The 20,377-nt window shown below is 45.0% G+C and overlaps 1 protein-coding gene across 2 annotated transcripts in view; it reads left to right on the top strand.

Moving 5' to 3' along the window:
• RAD54L2 (RAD54 like 2) overlaps positions 1-20,377 on the top strand; it is an 84,742-nt gene that overhangs the window by 58,626 nt on the left and 5,739 nt on the right. The window contains exons 3-20 of one of the 2 annotated variants that reach the window (XM_024746463.1): positions 1,311-1,512; positions 2,466-2,605; positions 3,075-3,191; positions 3,515-3,741; positions 4,535-4,717; positions 4,858-4,991; positions 6,589-6,785; positions 7,856-8,198; positions 8,883-9,060; positions 10,252-10,494; positions 10,716-10,834; positions 12,147-12,265; positions 14,079-14,178; positions 14,926-15,131; positions 15,553-15,725; positions 16,245-16,441; positions 18,875-19,074; positions 20,273-20,362. In XM_024746463.1, coding sequence (XP_024602231.1) covers positions 1,311-1,512; positions 2,466-2,605; positions 3,075-3,191; positions 3,515-3,741; positions 4,535-4,717; positions 4,858-4,991; positions 6,589-6,785; positions 7,856-8,198; positions 8,883-9,060; positions 10,252-10,494; positions 10,716-10,834; positions 12,147-12,265; positions 14,079-14,178; positions 14,926-15,131; positions 15,553-15,725; positions 16,245-16,441; positions 18,875-19,074; positions 20,273-20,362 — 3,168 coding nt within the window. Of the gene's footprint in view, positions 1-1,310; positions 1,513-2,465; positions 2,606-3,074; positions 3,192-3,514; positions 3,742-4,534; positions 4,718-4,857; positions 4,992-6,588; positions 6,786-7,776; positions 8,199-8,882; positions 9,061-10,251; positions 10,495-10,715; positions 10,835-12,146; positions 12,266-14,078; positions 14,179-14,925; positions 15,132-15,552; positions 15,726-16,244; positions 16,442-18,874; positions 19,075-20,272; positions 20,363-20,377 lie in introns of those variants that run through there. The other variant, XM_024746464.1, reaches the window with a different exon arrangement.

Genomic DNA, 20,377 nt, shown 5'->3' on the forward strand with positions numbered 1-20,377 from the left:
AGGTGGTAAAAAAAAAAAAAAAAAAAAAAAAAATCAACGTCATGAAAGACAAGAATAGGCTGAGAAACTGCTGCAGTTTAGGGAAGACTAAAAAGACGTGAAAGCTAAACACAATATAGTATCCTAGATAGGATCCTTTAACAGAAAAAGACTAGTGGAAAACTGGTAAATCCAAAATAACAAACAAAAATAATACCAACAAAAAACAAAACTTCCTGAGTCCTTCCTGCCTGAGAGCCAAATGGCATGGACTAGAGCACCTCAGTTTCAGCATTTCTGTTCTTATTCTGAATTCCTCTTACCTTTGGGAAAGACCTTTTGGTTGTGTAGTGCTTGTGTCTGGGAGGCTGTGGCAGACTTGGGGACAGGTCTATGTGATTGTCAAAGCCTGCCCATCCAGTGAACAGAATGCAGCTCAGCAAATGAGGAGTGGAATGTGCACATAGACCCCAGTTCTTGCTGGTGGTTGACACCACAAATGACATTCTCTCTGTCAGGGATTTCTTCTCCTTTTTCCCCTGTCCCCAAGGCAATAATACCATTAGACATTCTGTTCATCTTTTAAGTTCTCACTTACATTTTACCTCCCATATAATTCCTTGTGTGATCATGCCATGAAATAGTACCTTTCATAGCCCAATTATTCTTGGTTTAGCTAATTACCTCTGGCTGAAAAATGGTACCTTAAACTTTGAAGGTCTTTAGGTCAGTTTCCCTGCCCCTCTTGTATTTAGCACACCTTGCCTTATTATGTCTAGAAAACAAACTCCTTAAAGGGAAGGAATTTAGAAATATTCCTTGAAGCATCTAGGACAGTGCTTGCCATGTTGTAATCCTTCATTAAATGGTTGGTAAATTGAATGAATCCTTTAATACACTGAAGGGAGGAGTGGTCTCCCTGTTGGCAGATGAGACTTGCTTAGAGTCATACAAATGAGTGTGAGCTGTATTGGGAACTCAGTTGTCCCTTTCTGAGTAGTCTGAGACCATGACACTTCCTCACTCTGATCATAGTGCTAAATTATATCAAGAGTGATAGCTATCATTTGTTGTGAGCCTACTCTGGGGGCCAGGCCTGGTTCTAAGCATGCACACTATTTAGTCCTCACAACAGGTCTGCAGTGTGGACATTACTATCCTCATTTTATAGATAAGTCCATTGAGGTTCAGAGAGATGTAACTTGCTTTATTGGATCACCAGCTAATAAGTTGCTGAGTTGAGATTTGAACCCTGGTGTGTCTGGCATCAAAACCCACTCTTCCTCCAGTAAAGGTTGGTCCCTGGCACCTCTTTCCCTTTGTCTCTTCAGACCCATCCCTGGAAGACATGTGTGGCACTGAGTGTGCCCAGCTGGGGGAAGATGGGCAGCGGCCACCACGGTGCACTTCAACTACCTCATCTCAGTCTGAGCCTTCAGAGCAGCTTAGGCGCCACCAAGGCAAGAGCCTTGCCTCCGAGGACCCCAAAAAGAAGAGAGCTCAGAAGCCCTCCCACATGAGGAGAAACATACGGTGAGCTATGCTCTGGGTAAGAGGGGAAGAGAGGGAGTAGAAGTATTACCTTCATTTGAAGACTGTCAGTAGCAAAAGGACTGGTTTGAGCAGGAGAGTCCGATTTCCCAAGGAGAAAAGCGTAAGTTGTGTGCCCCAATTAATAGTGAAGATGCAGCTCAGGACCACTGGGTCTGGGCTGTCAGAGGATACAGGGCTGAAGTGGATGGCACTTGAGCACCCCTGGAGAGTGTCCCACTCTTTGGAGGCCCTGGGAAGCAGCCATAGCATGCTCTGGTTGGACTCTGGTTTCTTCCTTTATTTTTTCCTTATGTCTCAAAATAAGAGGAGATAAAAGAAGTTGAGTTCTTATTTTCTTAGAACTCAACATCAGTTGGAAGACAACTGTCTGGTCCAAAGCAGGGCTTCTTCCTTGAGCTAAGAGATCAGCAGATGTGAACTTCCTTAACTATCCAAATCCCCAACAGTCCTTTCTTCTACCAATGACACTTTTGCTGTTGAAAGGAGATAAATATTTTTTTCCTCCTACCCTCATTTTTTTTTTAAACATAATGATGACTTGAAAATTTACTTTAAGTTTGGGAAATAAGGATGTAGAATCATCCATAATCCTACTTTCCCATATAACACCTCTGTTTTTTATACTGCTTTCCAGCTTTATGAATTACATATTACTCTATTTCACTCTTGATCTGTTATGTGCAGAGATGATTCAGCAGGGGCACCTGTCAGGAAGTTAAATAATATGAAAAACATATTAGCCCAGAACCACCTGAGCCTTGAAGTCCCATTTATTTTTTTACCTTGCCCATTTCATGGGTGTAGTGGGACTGATATGGCTTCTCCCACCTCAGCTCTCTGAGCCCAGCAATGATGGTTTCCCTCTTTTTCTTGACATTACATTGCCCAAATCTCAAGTGAACCCAAGTGCTCTCTCTTATTTAAATGTTTAGCAAGCTGCTCCGGGAGGATCAGTTGGAGCCAGTTACCAAAGCAGCACAACAGGAAGAATTGGAAAGAAGAAAACGCCTGGAACAGCAGAGGAAGGATTACGCAGCCCCCATTCCCACCGTTCCCCTGGAGTTCCTTCCCGGTAAGCAGTGGAGGTGGCAGGAAAGGCCCCGCGCTGCAGGGAGAAGAGACCCTCAGTGCACACTGTGGTCAAGGACAGAGCTGGAATAAGATGGTGGCCTCTCAGGAACCCTTTCAATCCATTCAGTTTCTTAGAAGCACATGATCAGAAGGATCTCATTTGAAAAGTAAGATGGATAAAAATGTACCTCCTCAAATTGATGTTATTTAGATTTTCATCCATAACTTTGGATGTTAACATGCCAAGGGATTAGGACATTTTCTAGTGGTCAGGTGAATACTAGGAAGTAAGAGCCAATAGAGAAAAGGGAATTTGGGAAGAAGACTGGGATTTTTGAGATGCCCTCTACTTGTCTTCTCAGGGGATAGTTCCCCAGAGAGCAACAAAGGAGGAGGATGGCAAATCATTTGGGAAAATATGTTTGAGCTAAATGTGGTTTTGACGCTCCCTTCCATCTTTTTTTCCCCAGAGGAAATTGTCTTAAGAGCAAGCGATGGACCCCAACTGCCTCCTCGGGTCTTGACCCAGGAAGTGATTTGTTTGGACAGTAGCAGTGGCAGTGAGGATGAAAAAAGCAGTCGAGATGGTAAGATTGAGCCAGAGGTGCCCCTCCTTCCTCCTGACCCAGTGTTTGCCCTGAGAGATTGGCTGTGCCTTTGAATAGAAGATTGTTCAGTCCTTCCTCATTCAGTCTGGGATCTGACTGTGACAAATTTCCCTGAGTCTCCTTGGTAAATATAAGTTTTCCCCTTGTCTTAACGTGAAGCTAAAAGAGAGAAATAATAGAAATAAAAATTTTTACAAGTGATAACAAGTTCTAACTTTGTTTCCATGCTCTCCTGTTTTAACAACAAGCAGTAAATTATCTCTGCTTCCTGAGTTTTTGTTTTGTTTTGTTGGCTGTCTCAGAGGTGATTGAATTGAGCTCTGGAGAGGAGGACACTCTGCACATTGTAGACAGCAGTGAGTCTGTCAGTGAGGAGGATGAGGAAGAGGAGAAAGGCGGCACCCATGTGAATGACGTCTTAAACCAGCGCGATGCTCTGGGGCGGGTCCTTGTCAACTTGAACCACCCTCCGGAGGAGGAGAATGTCTTCCTGGCCCCGCAGTTGGCACGGGCAGTGAAACCGCATCAGGTACAGCAAATCTGGACTCTTCTCTTGGTCTCCTTTCAGCTTCCTTGCTGTGGACGTCACCCGCATCACAGCCTGTGAAGTACTTGTTTGGTACCATGAGCAGCTATTGGAAAGGCCTGATTCTTCCTCCTAGCAGTTGATGCTTCAGGATTCCTGATGAATGGGAAGGGACAAGCCTGAGAGATGCCCTATCATGTAGAAGGTGCTAATCTTTTGGCTGAATAATCTTGAGCCTCCTTCTGTGAGATCTGAAAGACTGATTGAGATACTCTCTGGAGAGCACTGCTTTGATTAGGGAGTTGTGGCTCTGGAAGAGATGTGAGAACTCAGAAGTCTGAGGGACTTTCTGATAGGAAGGATCAGAGTAGTTTGTGTTGACCCAGAACCTGGAACCAGGACCAGTGAGTGAAAGCTCTGTGAAGGCAGAGGTTGACTCAACGTAAGAACTCTTAACAGTAAGAATAGCTCCTCGTGAAATGGGCTGCCTTGAGGTGAGCAGCCAAGGTCAGCCAGACCAAGCCTAAGTGAAGGACCCAGTCAGGAATTTGGTACTCAAGATTCTTGCCTCAGATGGGCCACTGTACCAGGGGAATGCTTTTCTGTGTTTTCTCCGAGAAGAACGTCACCAGCCAATAAACTAGTCAGGGTTCAGGGAAACTTCTGCAGCCATCCACACCAGCTCTCTGGTATAATGTCTGCTCATTTACTTAATTCTGACTACTTCCAAAGTAAGTGAACTAGACCCCTGGTCTTTGCCAGCCAAAGATATTTGTTTGTGTTTGTTCCCTGTCAGATTGGTGGGATCCGGTTCCTGTATGATAACCTGGTTGAGTCCTTGGAGCGATTTAAGACCAGTAGTGGCTTTGGCTGTATCCTGGCCCACAGCATGGGACTGGGGAAAACTTTGCAAGTGATCTCCTTCATCGACGTCCTCTTCCGCCACACGCCAGCCAAAACCGTCCTTGCCATTGTGCCGGTAAGTGTTTGGGAAGGCACCACTTGGTCACCCCTCTGCAGAGCTCTGGAGTAATGCCTTACTGGGCACTAAAAAGCCTTATGAGCTCAGCTCTGAGCTTGTTCCCTAAAACTCTCTTTTTGGACTTGACTTTCTGATAGGTTAATACTCTTCAGAACTGGCTGGCAGAGTTCAACATGTGGCTCCCAGCTCCTGAAGCCCTTCCAGCTGACAACAAGCCTGAAGAAGTCCAGCCTCGGTTCTTTAAAGTTCACATCTTGAATGATGAGCACAAGTAGGTGGCCTGCCCTCTCCTCTCTGCCCCTTTCCTTTTATTTTTTTTAATTATTATTTTAAAATTTTTATTTATTTTATTTATTTACTTTTGGCTGGCTTGGGTCTTCGTTGCTGTGCGCAGGCCTTCTCTAGTTGCGGTGAGCAAGGGCTACTCTTTGTTGCGGTGTGTGGGCTTCTCGTTGCGGTGGCTTCTCTTGTTGCAGAGTGCAGGCTTCAGTAGTTGCGGACATGGGCCCAGTAGTTGTGGCTCACGGGCTCTAGAGCGCAGGCTCAGTAGTTGTGGTGCACGGGCTTAATTGCTCCATGGCATGTGGGACCTTCCCGGATCAGGGCTTGAATCTGTGTCCCCTGCATTGGCAGGCAGATTCGTAACCACTGCGCCACCAGGGAAGGTCCCCCCCTTTCCTTTTAGACTTCTTCCCAGGATCTGGATGTCAAGGCAGTCTATCTGGGTATGTGCCTTGTCCTCCCAGATTCCTTTTGGTTTCTTGATGTATCCCCCTCTCTCTTCTTGCTACTCATTTTTTCTCTGCCTAGTTTTTCAGTAAAGTCAGAGTTATGTAGCCTGGAAAATTTCTTGTATTCTGCTTGAAGATGTTTTTATATCCTGAAAAATCTGTGTACATGGTCATGTTTTCCCATGTGTATAGTAATAAAATTCAACATGATAAAATGAAACTTTCCATCTCCTAACTTTTCACCTCTTACATTTATCTTTTATTAGAAACCTAATCACCAGTCTCTTCTTTTAAGCACCAATCTATATTTGACCTTTAACAGTACAACTTCCAAGCTTTGAAAGGTGCAAACCTTTTTTTGTTTCAGATTTAAATAAAATTATTTATATTTCCATTCCGTAAATTCAACCTGGTTTCCAAAAATCTAAAGCTATTTCTTGATCCAAGCCAGCAATCCATGCTACCCTTTCCCCTCGTTGATATGGATGATTGAGAAGGTAGACTTTCTTTTCTGCAGAGACCACCTTTTGTGATGTTTGGTCACACACATCAAAATGAGGAGACTATGAGTGGCCCCACTGGTGGCTGATCACCTGCTGTTTCCTAGATTTCAGGACTGTCAGTCCACACAGCAGTTAATGAAATACAGCCAGGGCTCAATTGTTTAGGAGTAGAGGGACTGTGCTGAGTGGCATCCGGTCTCTGCTGTTCTTTTTCCTTTACTGTGCGTCCTTGGCTCTTTATTCACAAGGACCTGGGCAGGTGAAAGGCAGAATGTTGCCCTTGTGTTTACTACTTAGTATTCATTGTGGGAATAACTCGAAATTCTCCCTCAAATGTAGAATTGTAGTCATGAATGTACATCCAGGGAGGTTGTCACTTTTGCTTGTCTTGTGCCATTGAATTTCTGTTTTTTGTTATTTAACCATCATCAGTGAACCAGTCCATCCTTAGTGCAATTAGTGTCTCTAGAATGGTAGGAAAGTCCTTGGGCAGCTGGCCAGCCCTGTGATGCTGCCACATGAAGTCTTTGGCAATAAGGACTTCTGAATGTACATGAACACAGCTTTGACTGTGAGGAATTTTTCCTGGGGAGCAGAGGAAGCAATAATACTTTCTTTCTGTTCACTCTTGCAGGACAATGGCAGCTCGTGCTAAAGTGATGGCTGATTGGGTGTCAGAGGGTGGGGTGCTGCTGATGGGGTACGAAATGTACAGACTCCTCACCCTGAAGAAATCCTTTGCCACAGGTAGACCGAAGAAAACCAAGAAACGTTCTCACCCGGTCATCATTGATCTGGATGAGGAAGATCGACAGCAGGAGTTTCGAAGAGGTGGGCAGCCTCTCTGGGAATACTCTAAAGGGTGATCCAGGGGAAAAGAAATAGTGTCTGCTATAGCACCTAGTCAAATGGGAAGCATTATTGATGTGAGTTGTATTGACATGAACCAGAAATCCTGGTCCCCGAGGTAGGTGGGATGACCTGCACTGGCTCTCAGAAGGTATTGCTTTCTCAGCAGGCAGTGGAATTCTGGGTAGGCCAGGCCACAGGCTAGCATGGGGGAGACTCCCCTGTGTCTTTCATAGAATAGTTAGAAGAGTAACTGCTCCCTTCACCACTTCCCAGAGATGTTGTGAGATAGCATTAAGAAAATATAAAGTATTTAAATCGCTAATATACAGAGTAGTAATAATGTTGTTTGTGAATTTATAAAAGAAGAATTTATCCCAATTTTCATGTTTTTTGGTGAAAGACATTTTTCTCATAGTTCTAGTTCTGTTCCCTCTTCTATGGGGCCTTGGTCTATTTGGGGAAGAAAATTTTTTTTAAGGTTCAGAGGCTGTTTCATTTTATAGATCTCTTCATCTATGAGATTCTGTTTTTTAGGTTTGCTTCTGTGGCTGAATTTGCCATTTAGCGTTGACTGGCGAGTAACTCCAGGAAGACCTTGTCCTTTAGTTAGTTCCCACCAGCCAGCTCTCAGATGGCACCAAGACAATGGTGAGAGCCAGTGGAAGTGTCTGGATTATTCCCATCAAAATCATCCAGACTCATTTTTAATCCTAGGCTGGTACTCTGTAAAGTCACGCTGTCTGCTACCTAGTTGGTATAAGCCCTAGGAATGCAAGTCAGTTTTACTCTTAGCCTAAAGGGAAAAAAATTAAGGAAAGGAAAGAGGGAAAAGGGATATTTACTGCAAGAGTCAACAGGCCAGGTTAATGTGTCACACCAAATGCACAGGAGCTTGAATGGCTGGCTCCCTTTCACCAATGGGGGCTGACTCTTGCTTTCCTGCTTCCTTCATTTCTTCTGTCTCCTCCAGGGTGCACCCCTACTTCTCATATTGTTGACTAAGAGCAGACCCTCTCACCCTCTTACTCCGGATCCTCTTCCCTCCCTAGAGTTTGAGAAGGCCTTATGCCGCCCTGGCCCTGATGTGGTAATCTGTGACGAGGGACACCGCATCAAAAACTGCCAGGCCAGCACCTCACAGGCCCTGAAGAACATTCGCTCTCGCCGCCGGGTGGTGCTGACTGGATACCCCCTGCAGAACAACCTCATCGAGTACTGGTGCATGGTGGACTTTGTGCGCCCAGACTTCCTTGGCACCCGGCAGGAGTTCAGCAACATGTTTGAGCGCCCCATCCTGAATGGACAGTGTATTGACAGCACGCCTCAGGATGTCCGCCTCATGCGGTACCGGAGCCATGTCCTGCACAGCCTCCTGGAGGGCTTTGTGCAGAGGTGAGCCATCCTCAGGGCTCTGTTTTCTAAATCCTTGGAGAGCCCTGGTGGAATAGACATGACAAGGCTTTCCTGAAGGGGAAAGGTGGTAACAGTGGGAGGGCCCCTTTCTAGTAGGGCAATAGTACAACTTTCCTTTTACTGAATAGCTTTTCCTGAATAGCTAGCAGACGGTGGATATCCAATATTTCAATCTCTGAGTCTGGTCCAGAAGTGCTTTTTTCAGAAGTTAATCTTTGAGGTTACTAGGGATATCTGCCTTACTTGCTGAGAGAAGCAGGAGACAGCTACCATTCTAATGACTTGAGTGAAAGAATAAAGTGGTGGTTCTCAGGGGTATGGCTTCACCAGTTTCAGCATCTTAGAAGATGTAGGTTAGGCCAGTCTGAAGCATCCCCTTGTTTTTCCTTGTTAAGATGGCATGTGTGGAGAAAGCTTAGAGAAGCAGCCCTAGATTAGGGTAAGAACCTGGAGTTCCCAGGTCACTCTGCCTCTTTGCTTTAGTTTTTATACTCAAAATAAGTTTCTTGATGGTTGCTGAGCCAATCCGCATTATGGTAAGGCTGTTGTGAATGTTGAGATCCTAAGGAAGGCGGTGTGGCAGAAATGCAGGGTTCTGTTTTTATCCTGCACTGACCCCTCCTGGGCACACTGCCTTGTCAATTCTGATCTGTACCTTTGTAGGAGAGGCCACACTGTGCTGAAGATTCATCTCCCTGCCAAGGAAGAAAATGTGATCCTGGTGCGGCTCTCTAAGATCCAGCGAGATTTGTATACACAGTTCATGGACCGCTTCCGGGACTGTGGTAGCAGCGGCTGGCTGGGGCTGAACCCTCTCAAGGCTTTCTGTGTCTGCTGCAAGGTGTGTTGAGGCCTCAGGGAATACTAAGACACAGACTAAGGATGCTCATGGTCCCAAGGGAGTTGTTCCTGCTGGGAGTCCTTGATAAAGGAAGAAGTTCACTGAATTGAGGGCTCCAAGGCAAGACAGTTCCCAGGAGTGCCACTCATAGACTATAATGTAAATGGTGCCCCTTGCAAATGTGCAACTTGTTATACCAAACTTGAGAAGTCACTTCCTTTCTCACTGATTTTTTTCACCTGAGAAATGGAGTGATGGTGGAACATCGTGGGACAAAATTTTTGACTGCTAGCGTAATCAGGATTCAAGAAATATATAGCATAGACACATTATTAGGGATACCTTCCATTTGATTCTGTATTTAATCAGATCAAGATCTCTTTCGTTCTGATAATGCTTAAGATGGTTTGGGGACAGCAAGGCCTAGGTGTCTTTAGCACTGAGCCTCGTGAACAGATTGATGAACCCTGACTTGTCTTTGACCTGGCCAGATGCTCTCTGTTGCCTCACAAAGGATCTGTTTCTTTGACAGCTCTCAACCAACCTGTTGGATATTATTTCCAATTGAGCACTGCTTTAATAAGTCAGCTGAAGGTGTGTGTCTGGGGACAGATGGGTTTCAAAATATTTCTTTTGTACCCACAGTCCTAGACCAGGGCAAGGAAGCTAAAGCAGACATGGTCTTGAGGATGCTGCGGTGCAAACATACCCTTCCCACGCCCCCCCTCTCTTTCCCCTGGAATTCTCAACTCCTGCCACGAATAGTCCCTGAAATGACTTACGGTTGATCATCTGTAAGTTAGATACATTTGTCCATAGGGAGAGATTGGTCTTGTTTCATAGTTTCATACAGTAGTTGACTGTAGCCACATGGTGAAACAGGAATGTTCTTGTTCTTGCTTAAATAAGAATGCAAGACTTGTGACACAGCCTTTTTGGTTGTGTACCAATCATACTGGCATGCCTCCTGGTGTGAATTCTCCCATTCATGTATCATAGCAATCAGAGTTGGTTACTGAAAATGAATGTGCAGGCTCTTTGACCATGAGGGGGTTGGGGAGACATTAATTTTTGGTGTGACTATGTGCTGTGGGAGGTGTGTGTTTGAATAACTGCATGTTTCCAGACTCCCTGGGACACCCCTAGATTGTTCTCTGCCCTATGCTTCCTCCCCTTTAACTTGAACCTCAGATCTGGAATCACCCCGACGTGCTGTACGAAGCCCTTCAGAAGGAGAACCTGGCCAATGAGCAAGACTTAGACGTGGAAGAGCTTGGTTCATCAGCAACTAGTGCCCGCTGCCCTTCACAGGGAACAAAAGGCAAGGGTGAGGACAGCGCCTCAATGGGAGAGGCGACCAATAGCAAGTTCCTACAAGGGGTCGGCTTTAACCCTTTCCAGGAGCGAGGCAACAACATTGTCACATATGAATGGGTGAGTCAAGCAGATACTTTTGTGGCCATAAACCACTGCTGAGAAGGGATCGTGCAAAGCTTTCGTGGGGAGAGGGTGGGTCTTGCGCAGTGCACTGTACTGCTAAGGTCTGCAGGGAACTATTAAGGTTGTCCGTGAGCTGCTGCCTTGAGGGAGAGAATTGTATTTCTAGTAATCTGGCCATGGACCTGCTCCAAGCTGCCTCATTTCCTCTCCTATAGGCCAAGGACCTTTTGACTAATTACCAGACTGGTGTCTTAGAGAACTCTCCCAAGATGGTACTGCTTTTCCACCTGATTGAGGAAAGTGTGAAGCTTGGAGACAAGATCCTTGTGTTCAGGTAGGAAGAGAAATTGCCGAGTGTGTGTCTTTGGTAAAGAGTGATACAACCCCTGCAGAGTGAGACCATCTGGGGTTGCACCAGCCCCCTTTTATCTCCATGCCTCTGCAGCCAGTGCTTCTTGTGAGGACCTTCTTGCATTTCTTCTCTTTCTTAGAGTTTCTTTTTTTATCCAATGCAATTTCTCTGCAAAGAACAATTTGAAACCTTAGGCTAACATTGGAGATCACAGTCTAATCCTTCAAATTGTGACGCAGGCCAAATATGACCTGTGGCCTGTTTTTGTACAGCCTGAGAGCTAGTTTTTACATTTGAAAAGAGTTTTTTTTTGGTTTTGTTTTTTTAAAGAAGCATATGCAGGGAATTCCTTGGTGGTCCAGTGGTTAGGACTCTTGCGATCCCACTGCAGGGCACACGGGTTCGATCCCTGGTCAGGGAACTAAGATCCCATAAGCCACAGGGTGCGGCCAAAAAAAATAAAATAAAAAATTTTTTTAATTAAAATTAAAAAAAGAGAAGCATATGCAGCAGAGACTGTGTGTGGTCTGCAAAGCCGAAAAATATTTACTCTCTGGCCCTTTACAGAAAACGTTTGCTGACCCCTGGTCTAAACTGCATCTATGCCTCCCCAGCCTCTTTTTTTTTTTTTCTAAGCTTTGTATATAAGGCCAAATAAATGATGGTTTTTGTTCCAAGTCACATTCTCAGTCTTGCCAGAGCTTTGAGTCCCATCAAGGCCTCACTCCTCAGGGAAACAGACGTAAAGTAGATTGCTTCTCCTTTGTTCCGACTAGATTATGCTCCAGTGAGAGCTAAGTGGCAGGAGCCTGGCTTGGGAGTCTCAGACTGAGGGTTCCCACGTGTAAGATACTTTGAGAGGAAAGCGGTGATTGTAACTTAGGGAGAGCCTAGTGTTACACTGCTTTTATGGATTGGCTCTCTGGATAACTTGGAAGCAACTTAAATGATCTATCTCCTTAGTAAGATCCGTAATATTGCCTGTGGCCTATAATTAGATCTAAGGCATATTCATGCAGTGTTGGTTTTTAATGCTGATGCTATTTGTTACTCTGCACTGAGCTAAATCTCAGAATTTTTCAATCGAGGAAGTAATAGGATAGAGAATTTTTTAGTAGGGTGGTGGTAATAAGTGTGTGGATGACTCTACTCCCTTATGAGCTAGGGTGGTTCTTTGTGGGGAGTAGGATGTGGGAGCTCCCACTGTCAGAGGGGAGCCTATTGAGGTGGGCCTATTGGGGAACAAGATTCCCTTAGGTCCAGGAGCCTTCTGAACAAAATGTGTCCCTTTCAGCCAGAGCCTTTCCACCTTGGCTTTAATCGAGGAGTTCCTAGGCAAACGAGAAGCGCCCTGTCTACCTGGTGCTGAGGGGCAAGGAGTACAGAAGTGGGTTCGAAACGTCAGCTACTTCCGTGAGTTCATTGCTGCTTTCTTCCTGGAGCCTTGGCAAGGTCTGCTAAGAGTTTCCTTTCCCTCTCTCTCTTCCTCTCTTCTTCTACTCCATTCACCATCACATGAACAAGAATATCTGTGATTGACTAAGGAGCAGAGAGACACTAAGAGCGAGCTGCTTTGTGTGAGGCACTGTCCTGGGCTGGGAAGCTTAAGCCAGATAGGGGGAGTGCAGAGATGTAGAAGACATATGCCTTGTCATCATCCGAGGTGCAGCAACTCAAGGACAGATTCAAAGTAGCACTGATTGATTGCCCTCATTGGGGTTCTAAGGAGGACAGAATCATCATGGTGAGGATGGTTGGAGAAGGCTTCCTGGAGGAGGTGGGACTTGCACTAGACTTGCAGAGATGGGGAGAATTTGAATATACAGAGCTGGTGTGGCCCAAAGATCATCTTAGGCAGAAGGAACAAAGTGAACACAGCCTAGATCATGTATTCAAATTGGGGGAGATGGTGTCCCTAAGGGGGTGAAAATTGGTTCTCGAGGAGACAAAAAAATCTTAACTTTTTAAAAGTATAAAGCACAAATATGTATATAATGAATAAACATATACAGTATATCTGTGGTGTTAAAATTTTATGGAGGGCATGGTGATTGGGAAAAAATGTGTAAAAAGCCTCCTTAATGGGGTGGTAATGAAAAAAAAGTTGAGAAATATTGACTTCAGAGACTTATTGACCAGATATTGACATTTGGGCCAGTTAATTCTTTGTTGTAGGGGGCTGTACTTTGCATTGTAGGATGTTTAGCAGCATCTCTGTTCTCTACTCACTAGATGGCAGTAGCATCCACACCGTTATAACAACCCAAACTGTCTCCAAACATTGCCACATGTTCCCTGTGGGGTAGCAGGGTGGGGAAATCTTCTTGTTGAGAAGCCCTGGCCTAAAGGAAGGATTTAGAGAAATGGAGGTTCAGGGGATGGTGATGAGACTCCAGCACAGGAGCTAGCCTGGATCCTTGTGTTGACTATAGGCTTGTGCAGTGAGTCAGTGCTGAGCTTTTTTGTGCTTGGAAATTGTGGGAACTCAAGTTGAAAGGTAGGTTGGGGTGTTGATTGAGGGAGCCTCTAATACCAAGCAATTAAACTAATGCTTCCTACATTGGTAGTAATTCAGTTCTCCATGTAGTATTTCATACCCTTAGCTTTGCTCTTTTCTCTGCTTTACTATAGGTGGCAAATGTCACCCCTCTTCCCTTATTCATTCTTCTTAACTGAAGCTTACCTTTTCTCTTTCTTTTGAGCTTCCCTCTTTTCACTCATATGTCCCATCCCACTGCTCCAGTTCTATTTTTTTTATGTCTCCTTCGAGCAACTTCTTAGCCTTAGGAGCTTGTTAACAATGTGGATTCCTGCGTGGGGGAGGAACATCATCCATATCAAAACACAAAACCCTTGGTCCTTTTGCAGTCACTAAGATTCACAGGACTGAGGCAGAGCAGTTACCTTAAGCCAGTGTTTATCAGGCTTCCTTAACTAGGGTGATTCTTTTGTACTCTGAAGTCTAGGAACCTTGGCCTTAGAATTGACCCAAGATACTAAAGGGAAAAACACAGTTTATAGTCTTTGTTGCACATGTGAATCACTTGGGGGTATTTTAAAATTATAGATGCCTGGGTCTCATGGTAGATCCCCACGGAATGTCCAGGGTGTGGAATCTGAGCACTGTAGTGTGTGTTTGTTTTGTTTTAAACACATTTGCCCATTGATTTTGCTGTATACCACTGCCCTCATCTGTCCATTTCTTGTGTATTTCCTTCTGTCCTAGGGCTAGATGGTAGCACCCCTGCCTTTGAGAGGGAGCGGCTCATTAATCAGTTCAATGATCCCAGCAACCTCACCACCTGGCTGTTCCTTCTCTCCACAAGGTGAGTGGATCCTGAGAGGGGAGGTCAGAGGACTGCATTCAGGGCATTTGGCTGCATGGGCAGGTACCACAAAGGCTTGTCCAAGTTCTGTCAGAAGAAATCTCCTCAGGTTTGTGACTTGTTCTTGAGGTCAGAGAGGGGACCCCAGAAAGAAATTGTGTTAGAAGGGCAATTATGATAGTGTCATGAATTTCTTTGAGACCTTCATTCACAATGGTCATAATTATCTTTTCTCTCAGGACGGTTCTGAGGCTTAGATGATGTGATGAATGTGAAAGTGCTTTAATAAGTAGAAAGTGTAATATAACTGTAAAAGGCTGATGGCATTATTTGTCTCATGCCAAGCGACTTGAAGGCTGTGCTGCCTTCTGCCATCAGAATGCCCTCGATAGGGTATGAACCAGTCATTCTCCTAAGCTGTTAGACTAAACACATCAGAAACATTGGTACGCAGACATTTCCCCTCAGCCAGTGACATCACTCTGGGGCCAAGATATGGGCCTTTACTCATCACAGAGGGGTGGGAGGGTGGGTTTTCTTTCTGAGCTGGTAGGTACTTCCATGTTGGACTTTTCAGGGCATACTTTTCAGTGCTTGAGGAATGCACTGTTCATTAGCAGAATCATTCAGTATATTCTGCTTAGGATAAAGAGGATAATATCGGGGTAGGAGTCACAGAGGGTAAAACCAATTTGAAAACTATCTTTAAAACTAAAGGTTCTGTGATTATTGGCTTGTGTTTTAAAGGGCTGGGTGCTTGGGCGTGAATCTGATTGGTGCCAACCGAGTGGTGGTGTTTGATGCTTCCTGGAACCCTTGCCATGATGCTCAGGCAGTATGTCGGGTATACCGTTATGGCCAGAAAAAGCCCTGTCACATCTATCGCCTTGTGGCTGATTTCACCCTCGAAAAGAAGATCTATGACCGTCAGATTTCCAAGCAGGGCATGTCAGGTGGGCCATCTTCCAGGCTCAGAAGAGGCACATTTATATAGGCTACCACTCTAATTGTATCAAGAGTGGGAGGGGAGGGGGGCAGGATGTGGAAACACAGACAGGCTTTCAGTCATAGAAAGCTAGCAGTTCCTTCCATCTCGTTCTGATTCAAATAATTGCTTAAGAGGGAATTTACCTCAAATTGTTGAAGATGGGTTTCATGATAAGAGCTGAGCTGGTTATGCCATTTTCTCTTAACATATTTCTGTTTCATGAGGGCCTCAGACCTGCTCTTTGACTTTCAGATATGGGGTGGCCTGAGATGGTTTAGATATTAGTAACAATTATGCCACCCACAACCTTTCTTCCAATATTTGTAGCTGTGCTTTTGCAGTTTTCTTTGCTGTGAACTGACTTTCTCCATTCTTCTCCCTTCTAGATAGGGTCGTGGATGATCTCAATCCAATGCTGAACTTTACTCGAAAGGAGGTGGAGAACCTACTGCACTTTGTTGAGAAGGAGCCAGCTCCCCAAGCATCCTTGAACATAAAGGGGATCAAGGAGCCAGTCCTGCAACTTGCCTGTCTGAAATACCCTCACCTCATCACCAAGGTAAGACCCTGGTATGCATGTGTCCCAGTATTGCACTCTCCACTGAGGGAGGCTTGTCTGGCAAGCTTGTTTCCTTCATCCAAAGTTTTGTTTCATGCAGACAACTTGAATTCATCTGCTTCTTTTCCTTGCCCCAGACAGTCCCCCTCCCCTCTCCAAACCACCTATCCTATCCTAGTCTCATCCTAGGAGTGTGAGCTCAGTCATGAGAATAATTTGGCCGTTGTGAGTTTTCCTAGCAGAAAGAGAGGGGGAAAAGTTCTGAAAATATAGTCTGGTAATTCTCTGAACTCTCCCATTCTTTTGATATGGAAGGCAGACTTAGGTTGTCCAAAGCTGGTGCTAGGTTAGAGTTGAGAATTTATGCTGCTGACAGGAAGACAGTAAACCCGCCTGTGTGTCTGTGAGCAGGCTCTTTGCTAAGTACTGGAGACAGCCAGCCATTTCTTGGTTTCAAAGTAAGGCTTATTGTATGTCACAAAGACTGGTAATTAAATCAACATCCTCCTGTGTCCCCAGGAGCCTTTTGAGCATGAGTCATTGCTCCTTAACCGAAAGGATCACAAGCTGACCAAAGCTGAGAAGAAAGCAGCAAAGAAAAGCTACGAGGAAGACAAACGTACATCGGTCCCCTACACCCGCCCATCATATGCTCAGTATTACCCCGCCAGTGACCAGAGCCTGACCAGCATCCCTGCCTTCAGTCAGAGAAACTGGTGAGTCACTGAAAAGGGAGGAAGGTTTGCTGCTGGGCCAGGGCCAAGCCTTTCAACTGGTTCCTTTTTTAAATAAAGGGAGACCCTACAACTTGCTCTTTGGCTGCTGTGAACTGAGAGGTTCTGCTCTTGGATGAGGTGCTGAAGCAGTTTAGCAGCCCTGGTGTTTTAAGCAGGTCTGGCTGGAAGAGTGAGCTGCTTTGCTTGTGACTCAGGAGAGTCCCTCTGGACTCCCGAGGAGATGCAGCTTCCCATAACACAAATGCCCAGCCCTCCCACACAGCTGCTTCCTATCCGCAGCACCTTGGTGCTAGCCCTCACTTAGCAGCGAAGTTCAAGAGTGAAGGCCAGGTCTAATGTGGGTCTTGGATTGCAGTCAGGGAATTCTGCTGTTCCTAATGGGATTTCATTCTGTGTCCGCCTTATTCCTGAGCAAAAAATCTTTTTCTTGAGTACAGCTTCCAGAACTATTAAGAATAGGAACAGCATGGAAGCCAATTGCTAGGTGGGAGAAAAGCTCTTTGTAGGAAATTATAGTTAGCTCTGTTTTTTTTTCCTCGTTACAAGACAAAGTGCCTCATAGCCTTTATCAGATCAGCTTCCTGATTGCCTGGTTTGCATTTTTACATTATTTGATTATCTTGAATTAAAGATAATTATTTTGAGAGGGATAGATTTAAGAATTGTTTCTTTTGACTATTCCATGTTTAAAAAAAATAAACTTGTCAAATGAGTTTCTAAAGGAACTGAAGCCATGTAAGATTTTATGTAAGACTAAATTTTGGTGAGTAAATTTGCTACTTTTTATGTATAAGATGCTTTCAAGTAGAAAATTGCCATGTTTCAAAGCCTTCAAACTTTATTTCTGTGTCATTTTCCAAGATACTGTTGCCTGAGTATGTTCTTCTCTCGTCCTCCACCCCTTTTATCTCTTTTCTGGGCTTTTCCTTGTAATAGCAGGAATGGACTAAGTCTGAACCCAGTAGGAGAAAAGCCATATGGAGGGAAGATGTGACAAATGAGCTGGGCTGTGAGGAGATTTCAGCTCCTTTTCTGGCCCAACTCTGGCCCTGTGGGAGGCATTGGCCTCTCACAGCATTTGATGAGCCATCCCACGATCCTGCTGATTCCTTATCCTGTCTGGGTACATGTGAGGGGGCCTTTCCACCCAAATTCCTAGCCTTAGCCCCTGCAGAGTATGGGGCTTAGGCTAGATTCCTGTTACCCTTCTGACTTCTTATCCTGAGAAGAGTCCCATTGATATCTGAGCAGGGCCCCCAGCTCCTGCATAGCCACCCTGGGCAGGCATTGCGGAAGTGGGTCCCAGATCCTGGTGAGCTTGCTGTGCTACCTGGCCTATCTCGGAATGATGGCATCCACAGGGCCCCAGGGGTTGCCCAAAGGCAACCTGAGAGCAGTGTGACTGAGGAGACATGCAGACCTACTCCAACAGCAGTGGTGTGTTCTTTTATGTGCCAGTCTTCAGTCAGATGAGGAAGAGCATACCAGTCCAAGAGGCTCTCTTTCTCTGAACTAAAGACCAAAGATGCAGACTTCAGAAAGCTTAGAGACAGGGGCTTTATTTCAGAAACCTTAAATAAGGAGTAGCTTTCTCAAGGTACCAACATCCAATTGAAAGGAAGGTGAAAAGTGAGGAATGCATCATTGACCACAGGATAACATTTTGGCACTTTGGTAGTAAGAGATGCACAACCGGTACTCAGGCTGGCCATGGCTCTGTGCCATGTAGAAGCCCAACTTCTGTGCACGGTGTTTTGCCTGCTGCTGCTTTTGTGGTGGCTGTGACTTTAGGGGCACTTTGGGGATTGGCCCTGGGAGAAGTCCATTGAAAAGTAATTCAGAAGAGAGAGGTGTCTGCATTACTTATTGAAACTTGAAATTTCAGAGGGTAATGATGGTTAAAGTTGGATAGATGGTCTCAAGACCACCAGAACATGTGATGTCACATGGCCCTATTTTCTTGGGTTAGTGAGAAAATTCCACCCATCTATCTTCAAATTAGTATGCACCGTGTTCTGAAGAACTTCCCCCCTACTTAATGCCTCTTTGCCTCTACCTGACTTCCAAGGACGAATTCCTTCCAAGGACGAATTCCTAATTTATGTAGACAGTCCAAATTCTAGAGGAGCAGATGTCACCTCACATTTCCAAAAAGGCATTATTCCACTGACACTGATTCTTCTTAGACTCTGAGAGGCGTTATCCCTTGCTGTCTCTGTCTCCTCTCTGTCTCAGCCCTGCCTCTAGTCTCCTTTTGAATTTACCATACCCTGCAGGTTCTTTTGATCCTTCTCTCAGCAGCATCTGAGGCTGTAGAATGGGGAAGTCTGGAGAGGCTCAGCAGTCTTTGCAGAAAGATAAGTAAGGGCTGTTCTGCCAAACTTCCTTAGTGTGCTTCTCTTTCTCTCCTAGGCAGCCAACACTGAAGAGTGATGAGAAGCCAGTGGCCAGTGTTCGTCCTGTACAGTCCACCCCAATCCCCATGATGCCACGGCATGTCCCACTGGGAGGTAGTGTAAGCTCTGCCTCCAGCACAAATCCAGCTATGAACTTCCCAATCAACTACCTGCAACGTGCGGGAGTCCTTGTGCAGAAGGTGGTCACCACAACAGGTTGGGAGCTCCTGAGTTCTCTTCCAGGGTGCTGTCCCTTTTAAAATTACTTTGTTCATTCAGGAAGTATTTATTAAACAATGTTTGCATTCTGGGCCATACTACATTGGCACTCTAGGTAAAAATAGAGAAGGCAGCAGTCCCTGATCTTGAAGAATTTGCATTCTAATGAAATGTCTTAAGAATAGCAACACGGAACTGGGTTTTCTTGAATGTGGTGGGTGGGATGGACCCTGAACACTGCAGAGATTGTGGAAATGTCACTGGACATAGGGTTGGTCTTCAGAGAGAGGTGTGAATGTGTTGAGTCGTGCCTGACTTGTAGGGTCAGGTGGGTATGAAGGACAGCTCTCAACCTCTTTAGTTAAAAGACCTAAATGTCGCTTGCTTCTTTCTTTGTAAGTTTAATGTAGATCGAGCATGATGGGCCAGTGGTAGGAGCTGGGCAGCCCATCCGTCCCTGCAATTGATTCTGTGGTTCAGGGTAATTGGGAAGGAAAGCATTTCATGATGCTGTTTTTCATCTTGTTATCTAGAAATACTCATAATACATTTTCATGAAAACATCTTAATTGGGTTTTTTGAGTATGAAAATAATAGCTGTTCATTGTAAAAAAAAAAAAATTTGAAACAAATTAAAAACAAAGAGAGAGGCTCTCAGGACTTCCCTGGTGGTCCAGTGGTTAAAACTCCACGCTTCCACTGCAGGGGGTGTGGTTTCAATCCCTGGTCGGGGAACTAAGATCCCACATGCCCTGTGGCACAGCCAAAAAAAAGAGAGAGCCTCTCATAATCCTGTTTCTCTGCTGATTCTTGAAAATGCTCTTTCTCTTCATAGTGACAGGAGCAGCAGATACATGCAAATAGCTTAGGGAGGGAGAAACAAAAATAGAAATAAACATTTGAACTGAAACTTTTTCTAAACCAAAAACTCTATGATTTTTAAATTAAATCAAGGAAAATTGATCAGAAAGATGATCAGATTTCTGAAAAGTTTCTTGTTTTCACAGTATTCTTTGTTTAGACAGTTGTGAGAGGCCCTGCTGGTTTCAAAACTTCCTTGGTTCTGACCTCTGCTCCACTGAGATGCTTTAGGGAAACCATTGAGGAACAGGGGTGGATGTGGACTTTGCATTTTATTTCCCTCCTTCAGTCAGGCCCCATGTAATCTAAATCTGAGGTCTGTTGTCTCCACTAGATATTGTTATTCCTGGACTCAACAGCTCCACAGATGTACAGGCAAGAATTAATGCTGGTGAGAGCATCCACATCATCCGTGGGACAAAAGGTGAGAGCCTGACCA

This window comes from Neophocaena asiaeorientalis, unplaced genomic scaffold (genome assembly GCF_003031525.2).
Source record: "Neophocaena asiaeorientalis asiaeorientalis breed wild unplaced genomic scaffold, Neophocaena_asiaeorientalis_V1.1 scaffold251, whole genome shotgun sequence".
Classification (NCBI taxonomy): domain Eukaryota; kingdom Metazoa; phylum Chordata; class Mammalia; order Artiodactyla; family Phocoenidae; genus Neophocaena; species Neophocaena asiaeorientalis.